Raw genomic sequence first — 15,432 nt, 5'->3', positions numbered from 1 at the left:
ACTAATAATAGACTATTTGAAGCCATTGTATCACAGCGGCATTCCTTTTACTGACTGGTTGATTTCAATAGCCCTGCTGATGAAAGGATTATAAACTGCCATATTATATTAGGGTAACAAGTTCCAGCTGTGTCTCCTCTTACTTTTCCTGTAGTATAGGACTTAAATTGGACTTTTTCTCTCAAGCAATATTACCAGTTTCTTTGACATGCTGAAGAAATGGTGTTCATGGCAGTGGGATCAGAACATCTTTCCAGGAATGCCAGTCAACTGGGTCACAGGCACTTTCTGTGTGTGTTGGGTATCCCAAGTTATCATCCATATGTTGTCCTCACCTGGACCAAGAGCTTCTAGAGAAGGAACTAGTATAATCTGTGTTCTTTCCTGCCTCCCCATCATCCTTCTTTTCCTTGGTGGTTGGCATCCTAGTACTTGGGCAGCACCCACTGAGGGCATTGTTGCCCCCAAGTCTGACCCCTCCTCTCTCTTTCCCTGTCACTAGCGCTCTTTTAAGTATGAATGACTGCTGAAGACTGCTTAGTGGCATTTACCAGGAAGACTGACGATCCTACCACATTAGGAACGAATTCAGAATGAGTGATAATTAGGTGGTAGTCAGTGAAGAGTCTTAGAGAAGAGTGCTTATTTCTCAGCATTTACACCAAGCAAAAAGTGCATTGATCTGCAGTGGGCAGTTAACAGAGTGTCTTGCAGGGTAGATGAAATAAGAGTCCCAGACTAGTTAGTGTGGGGAGAACTGTGAAGAGCAGAAATCATGTGGTCAGGAGTTGACATAGGACATGCATGTGTGTTTGACCAAGCATAAATGGATTTTTGCCTCCACAGCCTAATCACTGGAATGTGAGTCCATCAACTCCTTTCCCAACTACAGACTTTATCCACCACCCATCCACACAGCCTCTATAGGCAGCAAAAAACCCCCAGCTTAGCTCATAGTGAGCACTTACTATAAGGTTGTATTTCTTCAGTCCCCTCAATTGCTATGTGTCCTACACCATGATGATATAACTGAAGAGTGCATTTGATGATGTATTCCATTAAAGAAGGATAACAACAACAACAAAAAGCCCTATAAATGGTTAGAGAATATATTGTGATCTTTTCAAAAGCTTTCATTCTTGCTATAAGATCTTTAGACTTGCTTATACCTCTGCTTTGAAGAAAAGAATTTGGGCTCCCACTATGTGGTTGTTCTGTCCTAGGAGGGAGAAGGTGAAGAGTAATGCTCTGTGCTCCCAGAAACAGAGAGGGTCCATGGAGGAAGGGATTCTCTTCAGCCTTAGTTCTTACCTTTACTACCCCACCAGGATATTATTTGGAACAGTGAGAACACAATTTTCCAATTTGACCTTCTATACAGTAATCCCTGACAGTTAAATTTTTAAGGAATTCTGTCCTTGATACATAAACTAGAAATATGATAAAAACAGCATGCCACTTCTTCCTCTGAAGACTTACTTTTGAATGGAGGAGAAAGGCAAGGAACATTTAGGTTTTGGTTTCTGCCTCCTTGAAGAAGTATATATACTTTTCCAGAATTGAATTAGATCCATACACCACCAGAATGAGTTTTGCATACCCCATTTACTATACCAATGCAAATGGGGAATTCTAAATTTTTATATGTAGTCCAAGGGACTTAGATGTCCTCAACAGCCAGACAAGTATTTGTAGACTGTAACTTCCCCCCCTCTTGTCCTCCATTGTAAAGTAAATGAACCACTGAACTACTTTGTGCAAGAGCAGTTGCCTGTAAAGTACTTGATTTTGTACCAGGACTTGTGATATTAAAGGGAATGTAGCTGAAACTTTCCGTGGAGAAAAGCAGAATTCTTTAAGGACACGTGGAAATAACCCTGTGATTGACTGAATTTAACTTCTCATAAAGCTATTTGAATTCTGTAAATTTTTAAATTTCAGATTCAACCCTATGAAAAGATAAAGGCCAGAGGCTTACCTGATAATATATCTTCCGTGCTGAACAAGCTGGTGGTGGTGAAACTCAATGGCGGTTTGGGAACCAGCATGGGCTGCAAAGGCCCGAAAAGTCTGATCGGTGTGAGGAATGAGAATACCTTTTTGGATCTGACCGTTCAGCAAATTGAAGTGAGTAACATTCAGCCTTTCTCATGAACTACTAAAACCAGTTTTATGTTATTATAAATGTTACCGTATAAAATAACAGATGTGGATTTGAACTAGTCAAGGAGCTTGCTATCTTTAGTTTATTAGTATATAAAAAGGTTTGGTTTTCCCAAGGGCACATCCTTAGGGTGATGTAAATAGAAGGTTTTGATCTTTAAATAGCATTTGTGGTTGTTGAAATCTCTGGATCTTTTTGGATTCTCCTTTGATCGCCCCACCACTCTCCTGCCTCTTTCTGATGGCAGCCTTCATCACAGCTGGGATGATCTGGTTTTATTAACCCCTTCTGGTTGGCAGCCATGGATGCTAAGAACTGTCCTTGCCTTCTCTCTTATGATAAAGTCGTTAATCGTGGACCATAAGTTCTTCAGGGGCAGTCTTCTTCATCTCTTTGTGTCTAGTGTCCAGTACAGTACTGGCATTTACAGTAGTAACACCAGCAGCAGCAGTGACTAACATTCATCTGGCATGTAATGGACACAGTATTATTTGAACTCTTTTCATGAATTGACTCATTTGTTCCTCTCAACAACTCTGTAAGATAAGTACTCTTTATATTATCATCCCCATTTTACAGATGAGGAAACCAAGGCACAGAGAGCTGATTTACTTGCCCAAAATTCCCTATGTGAACAAAGGACTGTCTGACTTCTGAGAACTTGTCTTCTTCTTCACTCTGTGTTGTCTCTTAACTCTTCCCAGAGATTGAAAAGATTTCGGTTGGGGTGTGATTCACAGTTCTTGACATTAATCCTGAGACTAGAGAACCATGTCTTTGTAACATTTGTACTTTCATCCCCACTGTGTTCTGAACACGGAGTAAATGTTTCATCAGCATTTGCTTATCCAGTAAGGCCACAGGACACTGGCTGGGCACACAACTCCAGAGTTGGATTGTGGGGGGTATCCTGGCTCTGCTGGTGACCTGCCACCTCTCTGGCCGTTAGTTCAGCCATTTGTATATTGCAGACAATTGTTTCTGTCTCATAGGATTGTGATTTAATGAGCAAGTCCATGGCTTAGCAAAATGTCCAGCTTATGCTAAATATTTGTATTTGGCTACATATAGGTGATGTCTTGGATACTTTGTGATTAACCATTATGAGTTTTACATTTTTAAGTGAAAGAAAAGTAGGTTTGGGTAATCTGATTATTATTTTCCTCCCTAGCATTTGAACAAAACCTACAATACAGATGTTCCTCTTGTTCTAATGAACTCTTTCAACACGGATGAAGATACAAAAAAAATACTACAGAAGTACAATCACTGTCGTGTGAAAATTTACACTTTTAATCAAAGCAGGTACAGTAAGTAAAAAATAAAAATAAAAAAAATTCTGGAGAGTGTTACTCCCGGGAAACAAAGATTGCTTTGTCTTGTTTAAATACAGCAGCCTCAAGATACACATGTGCCAAAAACTCATGTTTGCAAATCTTCAGTGTCTTTAAAGGCTGAACACTTGTTTGTAGATAGGTGATTGTTATGATCACTCTCTGATTATTCCTAAGAGAGAATCTGCTTGTTCCATGTCCAGAATATTTGAGGATGACATAGGTCTTTGTTTTCTGAGGGCATATTTGGGCTCCATGTGGGTCTATGAAAATTTTTATATGTTCTACAGTATTGATAATCTTCTTTCATATGGGAAGAAATTTATCAACATCCTGTATAGGCTTGGGGGAAATTTAATAAATATTGGAAAAAATGTTCCCCTTTGAGGAAAGGAAAGTAAGGGCAGGCATACCTTGTTTGATTGCACTTCAACTGCGCTTTGTAGATACTGCCTTTTTTTTTGCAAGTTGAAGATTGTTATACCCCTGCATTGAGCAAGTAAGTCTGTTGATACTGGTGCCACTTTTCCAACAGCATTTGCTAACTTTGTGTCTGTGTCACACATTTTGGTATTCTCAGTATTTCAAATGTGTTCTTTATTATTGTATTTGTTATGTTGATCCGTGATCAGTGATTACGACTTGCTAAAAAGCCAGCTGATGGTTAGCATTTTTGAGCAATGAAATATTTTTTTCAATTAGAGTATGTATATTTTTTTTAGACAAAATGCTACTGCACACTTAATAGACTATAGTATAGTGTAAACATAACTTTTATATGCACTGGGAAACCGAAACGTTTACTTGACTCACTTTACTGCAACATTTGCTTTATTGCTGTGGTCTGGAACGGAACCTGCAGTATCTCCAAGATATGCCTGTAGAAAGGGACTCAGATGATGACTTTGGATAAAGCCCAGGGAACTAGGGAACTACGTTTTTCCATCTAGGGATGAATATGGGTCTATATGGGCTTATGCAGAATAGGTATTTCTAAAAGTTTTACCATTTGTTGTTTTAATCTGTTTTTTCATGGACACTTTGCGTGTTGCAGGTGCTCTGCCTCCATCTTCTGGTTGGTGCTTGGTCTCTTAGTGCTAGCTCCTCTGTTACCCATGCTCCCACTGCCAGTCCCCACACCTGTTCTCACTAGGGACAGGGACCAGATGTCCCTGAGCACTAATCTGCTGTTGACCTTCTGGGAAAGAAAGAGCACCACCCCCTGAATATATGCAAGAATGGGCAGATTTTTCCAAAGTTGGAGGGAAAAGAATAATTCCATAACCAAAGAAGTTTGAGAAATTTACTTAGTGTGTATTTCCTCTTACAGGGTCGTAAAATCTATTAAGACTCTAGAAGTATTAGGTGTCCTCCCATCTTTATGATGCTGGAAATTTTTTTGCAGCAAATATTATGATCTAGGAAACTGATTATTAGACAGCACAGATAAGAGATTTTCTTGAATGGATTTACCTATGATTAAATTACTATTGATGGACTGAAAAGGAGGGAAGTTTTATTTAACTTTAAACATACTGTTTTACTTGAAGGTCTGGAGTGCTTTACAGAATTGATATTGAAAAAGACCTTGGTTTTGTGTGTGTGTGTGTGTGTGCTTTTTAAATTTTTTTCTTTTTTCTTTTTTAAAGGTACCCAAGGATTAATAAAGAATCTCTACTGCCTGTAGCAAAGGATGTCTCATACTCAGGGGAAAATACAGAAGCTTGGTACCCTCCAGGTCATGGTGATATTTACGCCAGTTTCTACAACTCTGGTTTGCTCGACACCCTGATAGGAGAAGGCAAAGAGTATATTTTTGTGTCTAACATAGATAATCTGGGTGCCACTGTGGATCTTTATATTCTTAATCATCTAATGAACCCACCCAATGGAAAACCCTGTGAATTTGTCATGGAAGTCACAAATAAAACACGTGCAGATGTAAAGGTAAATACTGAGAGGAAGCAGTTCGGGGATTCACATCTTCACATTGCATAGGTTATGTAGTTCAGATCCTTTTTTTTTTTTTTTAATTGGTAAGTTTCCGTGGTAAACAAAACAACACATTCATCTATTGTTAAGACAGAGTGAGATAGTATTCTGTAGAGTACCTTAAGTTCCACCTGAAATAAATTGAGATTTAACAGTATTGTTGAATAATCCATATGGACTATTTTAACTGAAAACAGTTCCACATATATTTATAGGATAAGTGAAAATACTTTGAAATGTTTTGTTCAAACCTTTGATATTCTTCTAGTTTGGTGCTTAAATGTATTTATTTCATTTTTCCTTTAGTGAAAATTTACTATTTCTGTTTCTACCTGTGCATTTTTATATGTATTTTTTTAATCACTGTAATATCTCTGTAGTTGCCAAAAAAATGTTTAACTTTGCATGTTTGGTGGTCGTGAAATGGTACACAAGGTTTTACTACTTAGCCACAGGGAGTGAGAGAAATGGGCAGTGTGTGAATACTAAAATGGTTAGTCTCTGTTGGGTTCTATGTGTCTTGCCATGCCCCCTGACACGTGCATAAATGTTCCCCTCTCCACACACTGCTACGGCCTCATGACTTTAAGAACATCTCTAAGCTGAGGCTACTCAGAGGGTCACTTCTCACCCACTTGTGCCTCTGTCTTCCTTTTTCTTTTCTTATCCCAGAGTCAATCAGAGCAGAGTCTGAGGGAGTAGAACTAGTTCTTTAGTGATGGACGGTGGTTTGGGAATGAGAGGAATGGCTGTTCCTGTAGACCTTTGAAAAGCGAGGAAGACTCTGCTGTACTCCCAGGGCTTTTACCATGGACAAGAGGGTGGGTTTACAGTATAAAATGACAACCTGAATATTTTCTTTGGCTCTACCATTAAATGTATGTTGCTGTGTATCACAGATTGAATCAATGCCAAAACTTTATTTCTGGGGGATTTTATCATCAGTGTCTTTTCTCTGACACTTTCACAGACTAGAAATAGTGTGGTATGGTTGTGACTGAGAGAGATGTGGAGGTACTCACACACACTTCTCTGCCCTTCTAGGGTGGCACACTTACCCAGTATGAAGGCAAATTGAGACTGGTGGAAATAGCTCAAGTGCCAAAAGCACATGTTGACGAGTTCAAGTCTGTGTCAAAATTCAAAATATTTAACACGAACAACCTGTGGATCTCTCTCGCAGCAGTTAAAAGACTACAGGAGCAAAATGCTATTGATATGGAGATTATCGTGAATCCAAAGGTAAGCCGGAGGTGCAGCCCTTGCCTCCTTATTCCTAAGATCACAGCAGGTAGGCTACACAGAGATCCACTGCCCCCTCTCTCTGGCCCACCTGTTCACAGGTCCTTCTTTTTTGCCTAGTAAGTCACTCCAGTACCTGGCCCTGTCTTTCAGAGTTAACACCCATCTCTTTACTGTGCCAAGCCTTGGTGCTCTTACTTGATGCAAGGCTGTGGTAGTGGCAAGAGCACAGGGCCCAAAAGTAGAAAACCTACCCTGGGCTTGTTGCTCTGACACTTAAAGGTTTTGGCCATAGGCATCTTGCATGAGTTTTCTGTGAACCATCGGTTCTTTATTGTAAAACGGAAACTTGACTAAACAGAGAAGTTATGATGCTGAAATAAAAACCATGTATGTCTAAGCACCAGTACCTGACATTTAGGTACTTGCTGAATGTCACTTCTCAAAATTCTGTCTCCTTCAGTGGATCTGTGAGACCACCCCCCAAATATTAACCAGCCCGCATGGAACCAAGTTGCTAAAACCTATTTCTCCCTGCCCCCTTTTCTTTCTTACAGACTTTGGATGGAGGTCTGAATGTCATTCAGTTAGAAACTGCAGTAGGGGCTGCCATAAAAAGTTTTGAGAACTCTCTAGGTATTAATGTTCCTAGGAGCCGCTTTCTACCTGTCAAAACCACATCAGATCTCTTGCTCGTGATGTCAAACCTCTATAGCCTTAATGCAGGATCTTTGACAATGAGTGAAAAGCGGGAATTTCCTACAGTACCGTTGGTTAAATTAGGCAGCTCTTTTACAAAGGTACGTAATTATAGATATATATATATGTGAATTTGTAGTTCTTAAATATGTAAGTATAAAAAAGGTTGGAATGATGTGACTTGGGGTCTAATTACAGTCTCAACTGCTGATCTATTAAATTCCTCTTTGAGGTCTTTTAAAGGGAATCAACCATAAAAGATAAAGATGTTAACTTACTTTCGAAATCTGATTGCTAAAGAGTGGGAAAGAATATTTAACTTCGGGACATTTTACTTTATGTCTCCTGTAAAACTATTCACTGCTTTCATCAGTGGGAGAATGTTAACTCCGTTTTACCAAATACTGAGACCCTACCATGTGCTGGGCAGTGTTCCAGGTGCTGCAGAGTTAGCAGTAAATAAAATGGACTAAAATCCTTGCCTTTATGAGTATTCTAGCAGGGTAAAAATGATAATAAGCAAATGTATGTCAAGTGTATGTCAAGCATTTCTCCAAATGCTTTGGAGAAAAACCAAGCAGGAATAGGGAATGTGTGGGTGGGGTAGTGTTGGTATAATTTTACACTGCATGGCCAGAGATGGTCTCACTGAGAAATTGAGTGCACCATTAAGGTATCTGGGGTGAAACGCATTCATGGCAAGGATAGGAAAACCCCACCCTACCATGATAAGTGGTATTTGAAACATTTCATCACATCAGATACCCTGAGGCTAATGAAGTGTGATAGAGTAAGCCTTCTGGCCTGGAGTCCTGCTAGGCCCTGCAAGCCTATTTGAATCCTGGTTGTGGGTTCATGCCACCTGGTGGGGAGGTGTGTACTGCCTCATATGTTGATGGGGAATGACTCTGGGTCCTGTGGCTGTGTTGCAATTTCCAGGATAACATCAGGCAGTTTAGGACTCTCCCTGTTTTGGGTGTCTCTTACCAGTCTGGTTGAGCTGGGAAAATCCCAGTGGTTCAAAGACCCACCATCTTCCCACATCGTGAGAGGGTATTGCCAGCCATTTTTCTTTTTTCCCCTTTGTCTTTTTTTTTCTTTAGAAACAGATTATTTGACAGAAAGAGAGCACAAGTAGGCAGAGGGAGAGGGAGAAGCAGACTCCCTGCTGAGTAGAGAGCCTGATGCATGGCTCGTTCCCAGGATCGTGACCTGAGCCGAAGGCAGATGCTTAACCAGCTGAGCCACCTAGGGTCCCCAGCCATTTTTCTACCTAGCCTCACCCTTCCTCCTTCATGTCCCCCTCACTCTTTGTAGCCTCTTCAATACTCTGCAGGAGATAAGAACATTAGCTGCCCAAATTCAGAACTGGGGGCTAAGTGGGCATGGCTAGTTGCTCTGAGGAAGAAAATGTTTTAGGGACTTTACAAAGCATAATATGGCTGGGACAGAGTAAGCAAGTGAGAGATGGGGATAGTAGTTGGGTCAGACAGGAAACAGTCCTAATATGTAGAACTTTGTAACTGAATATTGGAAATGTGGGTGGCTTTTTCTTTTCCTGGTGGATGGAGAAACATTCAAAGAAGTTGCAAGCTAAGGGGTGAAAGGACCAATCTGCTGAATGAGGGTAGAATCAGAGAGATTAGGGAATCGGCTGTTGCAGGAATCCTGGCAAAAGGAAATGGTGGCTTTGACCAGGGTGATGGCAGTGAAAATTATGAAAATATGTTGACATTCTGAGATATTTTGAAAGTTGTACCTATAGGATTTGCTCTTGGGTGAGTTGGGAGTGCAAAAGAAAAAAGGTTAAGGATGATTGCATGGTTTTTAGGCTGTGCAAACTGGAAGCATGGAATTTCCTGCCATTTATGGAGATGGGGGAAGTAGGTTTAAGGGGAACAGGATGGGGACTTCAATTTTGGAGATACTGTATTTATTAGACCTTCAAATTTATTAGACTGTTTCTAGATCAGAGGAGACAGGTAAATTTGAGTCCTCTGTTCATACTGGTATTTAAAGCCATAAGATAGTCCAAGGCTTAAGAGGATGGTGATGAGGTAGAGGAAGCAGCAAAGGTCACTGACTAGTTACAGATGAGGAATTGGTGGTAGAAAACCATCAATGTGTAAGTCCTAAAAGCCAAATTAAGAAAATGTCTCCAGAAAGAGGGAGTGATCATCTATGTCAAGTTCTGCTGTTGATTCAAGTAAGATGAATGGTTCAGGATCAATGAGAATTCACCAGTAGAATTATCAATATAGAAGTTCTGGAGCCTGAGGGGCGCCTGGGTGGCTCAGTGGGTTAAAGCCTCTGCCTTCGGCTCGGGTCATGATCTCAGGGTCCTGGGATCAAGCCCCTGCATCGGGTTCTCTGCTCAGCAGAGAGCCTGCTTCCCCTTCCTCTCTCTCTGCCTACTTGTGATCTCTGTCTGTCAAATAACTAAGTAAATAAATAAAAATTAAAAAAAAAAAAAAAAAAGCTCTGGAGCCTGACTGGAAGGGATTTAATAGAGAATAGGAGAAATTAGAGATATGTAGACAACTAATTCAAGAATTTTGCCCTAAAAACAAAACAAAACAATTGCAGCCATGGATATAGAAAGGGATGTAAATTTGAGTTTTTTGTTTGGTTTTTAAAGATGGGAGAATTTATGGGATGTTTACACATTGACTGGAATTCATGCAATCAGAGAGAAAACACTAAAGAAGGTGAATCACTGGACAATATCCTTGAATAGGCCAGAAGAAGGACTGGCCTTAAGTTGGAGTCAAGAGTCCAACCCCAGTACTAGGAAGGGACAGAGTAACAGGCTCGGAGGCAAGTGGGTTGTGGTAGAAGTCAGTGGAACTTTTCAGACTGCTTCTAATTTTCTTAGCAAAATAGGAAACAAGGCCCTAGAAGATAATGTCTAGTCCCTATAAAAGGAAGTAACAATCATCATTTGTACTGATAATCTGAGCTGTTGCTGTGCATGAAATATTCCACTTTTGAAATATTCCCATAAACCCCAACTCCAGTCTCGCTTGCTTCAATGATTATCTCTTTCCAACTAAGCTCCAGATAATCTGAACCAGTCATTGGGCTTTTACCTTGTTGTTTATCTTTTTACTTATTAATGCCTGATCTGATTAGTGGTAGTATAAATTGCTTGACTGTAGGGACAATGTTCATATTTCCTGGTCTCTCCTGCACAGCATCTAGCATCTAGCAAATGCTTAATAAATGGCTTCTTCCCATTGAGGGCCATAAACAGAATGTTTTCACAGTTCAGTTGAACTATTTTGTTAATTTAATCCCTGTTTCTTGTTGTTGTTGTTGTTTTTAACCCATTCTTGAAACAATGTGTTTTTTTCAGGTTCAGGATTACCTAAGGAGATTTGAAAGTATACCAGATATGCTTGAATTGGATCACCTCACAGTTTCAGGAGATGTGACATTTGGCAAGAATGTTTCACTAAAGGTGTGATGAAAATAACAGTTTTTACACCTTTACAAAACAGGTTTCATTTTCTAGTCCTAAATTTACCTTTATTTTAAAGAATACTTCTTAATCTATACCAGATGTTTATAAGACATAAATACATTTTAAAAATGAAATAGCTTACCACAGTATTTAGCATTAATACTATCTTCCATAGATATACAACATAGTTAAAATACAATAATAATTGTTGTATATAGGAACTTTACTTTCCATTTGAATGCTGTATTCCACAAACACCAGTAAGTAATTTAACTGGTACTATTTTATTGAAATGACAGTCTGTAAAAGAGAATCACTATTAAAGTAGCATTAGCTCACCCAAGATGACTATTTGAATCTGAATGAAAGTAGAAAAAAATAACTTCACTTATACTAATTATAATATATTCTTTTTTTAAAAGATACTATTTATTTATTTGACAGAGAGATCACAAGTAGGCAGAGTGTCAGGCAGAGAGAGAGGGGGAAGCAGGCTCCCCGCTGAGCAGAGAGCCCAATGTGGGGCTCGATCCCAGGACCCTGAGATCATGACCTGAGTTGAAGGCAGCGGCTTAATCCACTGAGCCACCCAGGCGCCCCTAAATATAATATACTCTTTTAAAGTAATCGGTTGTCTTCAGTATAGAGATTTATTCACATACTACAGTACTTGGGTACTCAGATGAGTATCATTCTAGCCTAAGAAATAGGAAGGACTATGGGTATAATATTAAAGCTCAAAACCAAAGATACAACAGCTTTTTCCTAGTCTTCCTTTAGAAAAGCTCCTTAAATCTTGGGAAAACAAAAAAATATATGTGTATGTATATAGATGTGTGGTATATATGTATTTATATACAGTTGACCCTTGAACAACATGGGTGCTGGAGGGAGTGACCACTGTAGTCGAAACCCATGTATAACTTTGACTCCCCAGAAATATAACTAGTAACAGCCTAATGTTGACTGGAAGTCTTACTAATAACAGTTGATTAACATATTTTGTAGGTCATATATATTATATACTGTATTCTTACAATAGAGGAAGCTAGAGATAAGAAAATTTTAAGAAAATCATTTACAGTACTGTTCTGTATTTACTGAAAGAAGTGCATGTAAGTGGGACCCAGACTATTCAAACATGAGTTCCAGGGTCAACTGTACAGACCTGTACATATGTGTATATATATATAGAACTTTATTGCTGATACTGTGTGTGTATATACACACATGTACATGAAACTTCGCTGCTAATACTGTCTCATCTGTACAGTCTCACTTAAGACATGAAAATTATATTAGTAAACTATTTTTAAAAAAACAAAAACCCAAACCTGTATGTAAATATAAACGAAGCACCTCAGTATCTTTATGAAGGTAGATAATGCTGGTGACCTTGCAGGTAGTTCTTTCAAAGGGCCAGTCGTGCTGTGGCACAGGGTCTACTTCTCGCTTCTAGTACGACCTCTGATACAGAGGCAAGGTCTCTAAACTACTGCCAGGATTCCTAGAGGGACACATTATATAATTTTCCTTAACCTGTTATTTTTCATGTTTAATACTGCTGTATGTACAACTGCTACATTGTAAATGGAGTTCTACATAAATTTGGTAATTGTAAGAAAATCAGTTGCATTTCAGCTGCAGTTTTAAATATATTCTCTTATGTTTTGTCTTCCCTGTCACATAGGGAACAGTTATCATCATTGCTAATCACGGTGACCGAATCGACATCCCACCTGGAGCAGTATTAGAGAACAAGATTGTATCAGGGAACCTTCGTATCTTGGACCACTGAAATGAAAAATACTGTGTACACTTCATACTAATTATGGGCTAAACAGTTTCTTATAATGAAATGTTCTCTAGGATTCAAAAATTGGCAGGTACTTTACTATGTTACTGTACCCTGCAGTATTAATTTTTAAAGTAGAGGTTTTTTTTTTGCAATATGCTTTTAGTCAAAGAAAAGCACAGATGGAAGCAATATTTTTCCTTTGAAGAGGACCCTGAAAGTTAGTTCATCTTAAAGTGCAATACTATTTAATCTTAAAACTGGGGCAGCTCTATTGGAACATCTTTTAACTGAGGCCTCAGAGACGGTCACTTTGAATTGCTTGTGATTTCAAAAATAAAGCTGTGAGGCAATCCACGTGCACATGTACACTTTCACTGCTAACTTTACGAAATAGTTTATGAAAAACGGTTTACTCTTGCAAAACAGTTACTGGACCAGTTGGAAGATCTGCTCTTGAAATATTTAAATATTCACTGGCCAGTTACCTAACACATCTAGTTTTTGCTTTTCTAAGGAACTTAACCACATCATTCTTTCCATGGGAATTAAACCTGAAGGTATTTAGTACCTCTCATCTAATCCTAAGCCTGGGATGCCTGCCATGCTTTCCACAGACTCTCCATTTATTAAAACAAAGTGATGTTTCTTTTCCCAGCTCAAGGGTTTGGGGGTGGGTAGAGGTAGGGTATTTCTTTTACATCCTTGTTCTCTAGTATGATGGGGTGGAGGTATAACTTTATAAAAAGTTCCCTTTCCCCAAAGCATTCTTGGTGTGACTGAAAATATTCATGAATAACCTTTCAAATCAGCTCTGCTGATAGTTTAATTTGTGGCTTTTCTCTAAAGATTAATTACATTTCCTAATTTTTCCATACTTGTTTTTGAGGAGGCTGCTTGTAATATAAAGTTTCCTGTATACTATTAAAAAAAAAAAGTTGCCTTATAAAGTCTGGTAATTTTTTAAAGCTTTATTTTAGACAGTTTAAGAACCAATGACATACCTTAGTAATGATAAAGAAAACAGGCTTTCCTTTTAGGAAATGGAAGAGCACAAAATAAGACTATTTCATTGTACATAATCACCACAAGGTTAGGCACTCTGACAGGGTTAGGCAAGATTCCCGGTATGAGGTGAGGCACAGGCACTTTGATTTGTAGAGTGCTGCTGATTCTAGTTTTGAAGGTAGGTATTATAAAAAATCTTTAAATAATTTACTCATCACCTTATATTTCTGGCCCCAACACAGCAGCCTATATTGTAAAAGTTCTATTTTCTTCTTGGTCTTTGTTCATATACGCGTCAAAAGTAACTTTTTAAAAACAAGAACCCAAGGGGGCCATATTTCATATGTTATCTAAATGTTAAAATGAGAACTCATAAATAGGCAGAATATATGAAAATATATTCTTACCATTTGCTAGAAATAAAAAGGAAAAAAAAGCCCCACAAACCAACCCTTCATAGATACTTTTATAAAAATACAGCTATTAAACTGCAGCCTTTCATATACCACTTCTGAAAAGTATTTAAATTAGTAGTTGCATAAATAAATGCCAGTATCTTATGCTTTAATTATTACTGTGATCAGACTTTCAAGTATTTAGACTACTCCGGAAGGCTTTAGCTTTACCCAGTTGACATACAGTGGTGGTAGAAAGATTAAATATGCGACACCCAAGGCCTGAAACTTGACATTGGTCACTAAAACAAAAATTGAATTTCTAAATCCAAGCAATCAAAAGATGTTTATTTTTTATAGAAAGATCTGTAAAAAAATAATTTTTCAAACAGCTTTACTTTCATAGAGAAAACTTTCTACAGAGGTTGACTAAGATTTTAATATTTTAAATTGTACCATCATTAAATAAGGTGGGACACCATATGAATTTCATTGCACTGGAAGAAATGCAAAGCATTTTTTAATATAAAGTATACAGAGCATTCTAGTCAACTACAGCTGTGTTACAGCTATGTGTTCTTTTGGATTTGGTCCAAAGAAACCTGAGTCTGTTTCCAGAGAGAATGAAAAATGTTATAGACACCTGATCAGTTATTCCTCACTGAAGGAAGCATAAAAATGGCATTCCTTGTAGATCCCACTGAATCCCAGTTTCCCAACACTGATACCTTCCTTTTCCCCTTCCCTATCCCAGTTCACTTTGGGTTCGAGGTTCAGTTCTTGAATCACAGGCATCGACATTTTCTTCATAAACATACACATCCCATGGTCTGATGAGCTACCCAGTTTTCCAGTATGTCATCACCTCTTCTGTTCCCAGATCTCGGACATATTTAGGTCCAAATCTTTAAGACCTTTTAAGGCTTGAAGATTTCCAGTGTAAAAAGCTACATCTGCTGTGACCAACCTAGACATTGGAGAGAAAACTATTTTTAATCTCACTTTCTATTGCATAATTAAAGAAGCAATGTTCATAGAGCCAGTCTTATTCTAACTGCCAAGACTATTATTTAAAATTCAGATTTCCTAGGGACCAAATGTCAGTATGTTTCTTAGCAGGATTTCTGCTATCAGATAGTTAGAGTGCTCTATTTCAACAATGAATATCTTGAAAAGGAATAAAGCAGTGCAGGCTGGACTTGGTTTCATAATTCTGCCCAATAAAATAGATTTATCTTAAAACAATATGAAATAAAATAGAACAACAATACATTAAGATGTTTCTTTGATAAGCTGTCACTGGAGTATACAGTTGACTCTTGAACATCAGGGTTTGAACT

The 15,432-nt window shown here is 38.4% G+C and overlaps 2 protein-coding genes across 8 annotated transcripts in view; one reads left to right on the top strand and one right to left on the bottom strand.

The window, feature by feature from the left end:
• UGP2 (UDP-glucose pyrophosphorylase 2) overlaps positions 1–13,046 on the top strand; it is a 70,625-nt gene extending 57,579 nt beyond the window's left edge. For all 3 annotated transcript variants that reach the window (XM_045978756.1, XM_045978755.1, XM_045978754.1), the window contains exons 4-10: positions 1,942–2,127; positions 3,336–3,469; positions 5,148–5,445; positions 6,535–6,732; positions 7,290–7,532; positions 10,787–10,891; positions 12,585–13,046. In XM_045978756.1, coding sequence (XP_045834712.1) covers positions 1,942–2,127; positions 3,336–3,469; positions 5,148–5,445; positions 6,535–6,732; positions 7,290–7,532; positions 10,787–10,891; positions 12,585–12,692 — 1,272 coding nt within the window. In that variant the 3' untranslated portion in view covers positions 12,693–13,046. The remainder of the gene's footprint in view (positions 1–1,941; positions 2,128–3,335; positions 3,470–5,147; positions 5,446–6,534; positions 6,733–7,289; positions 7,533–10,786; positions 10,892–12,584) is intronic.
• Positions 13,047–13,400: 354 nt separating this feature from the next.
• The window catches only part of VPS54 (VPS54 subunit of GARP complex), a 104,275-nt gene continuing 102,243 nt past the window's right edge, over positions 13,401–15,432 (bottom strand). For all 5 annotated transcript variants that reach the window (XM_045978748.1, XM_045978751.1, XM_045978749.1 and 2 more), the window contains one exon: positions 13,401–15,059. In XM_045978748.1, coding sequence (XP_045834704.1) covers positions 14,954–15,059 — 106 coding nt within the window. In that variant the 3' untranslated portion in view covers positions 13,401–14,953. The remainder of the gene's footprint in view (positions 15,060–15,432) is intronic.

The sequence above is a fragment of the Meles meles genome, chromosome 15 (genome assembly GCF_922984935.1).
Source record: "Meles meles chromosome 15, mMelMel3.1 paternal haplotype, whole genome shotgun sequence".
Taxonomy (NCBI): domain Eukaryota; kingdom Metazoa; phylum Chordata; class Mammalia; order Carnivora; family Mustelidae; genus Meles; species Meles meles.
This window is presented reverse-complemented; position numbering and strand designations above follow the sequence as displayed.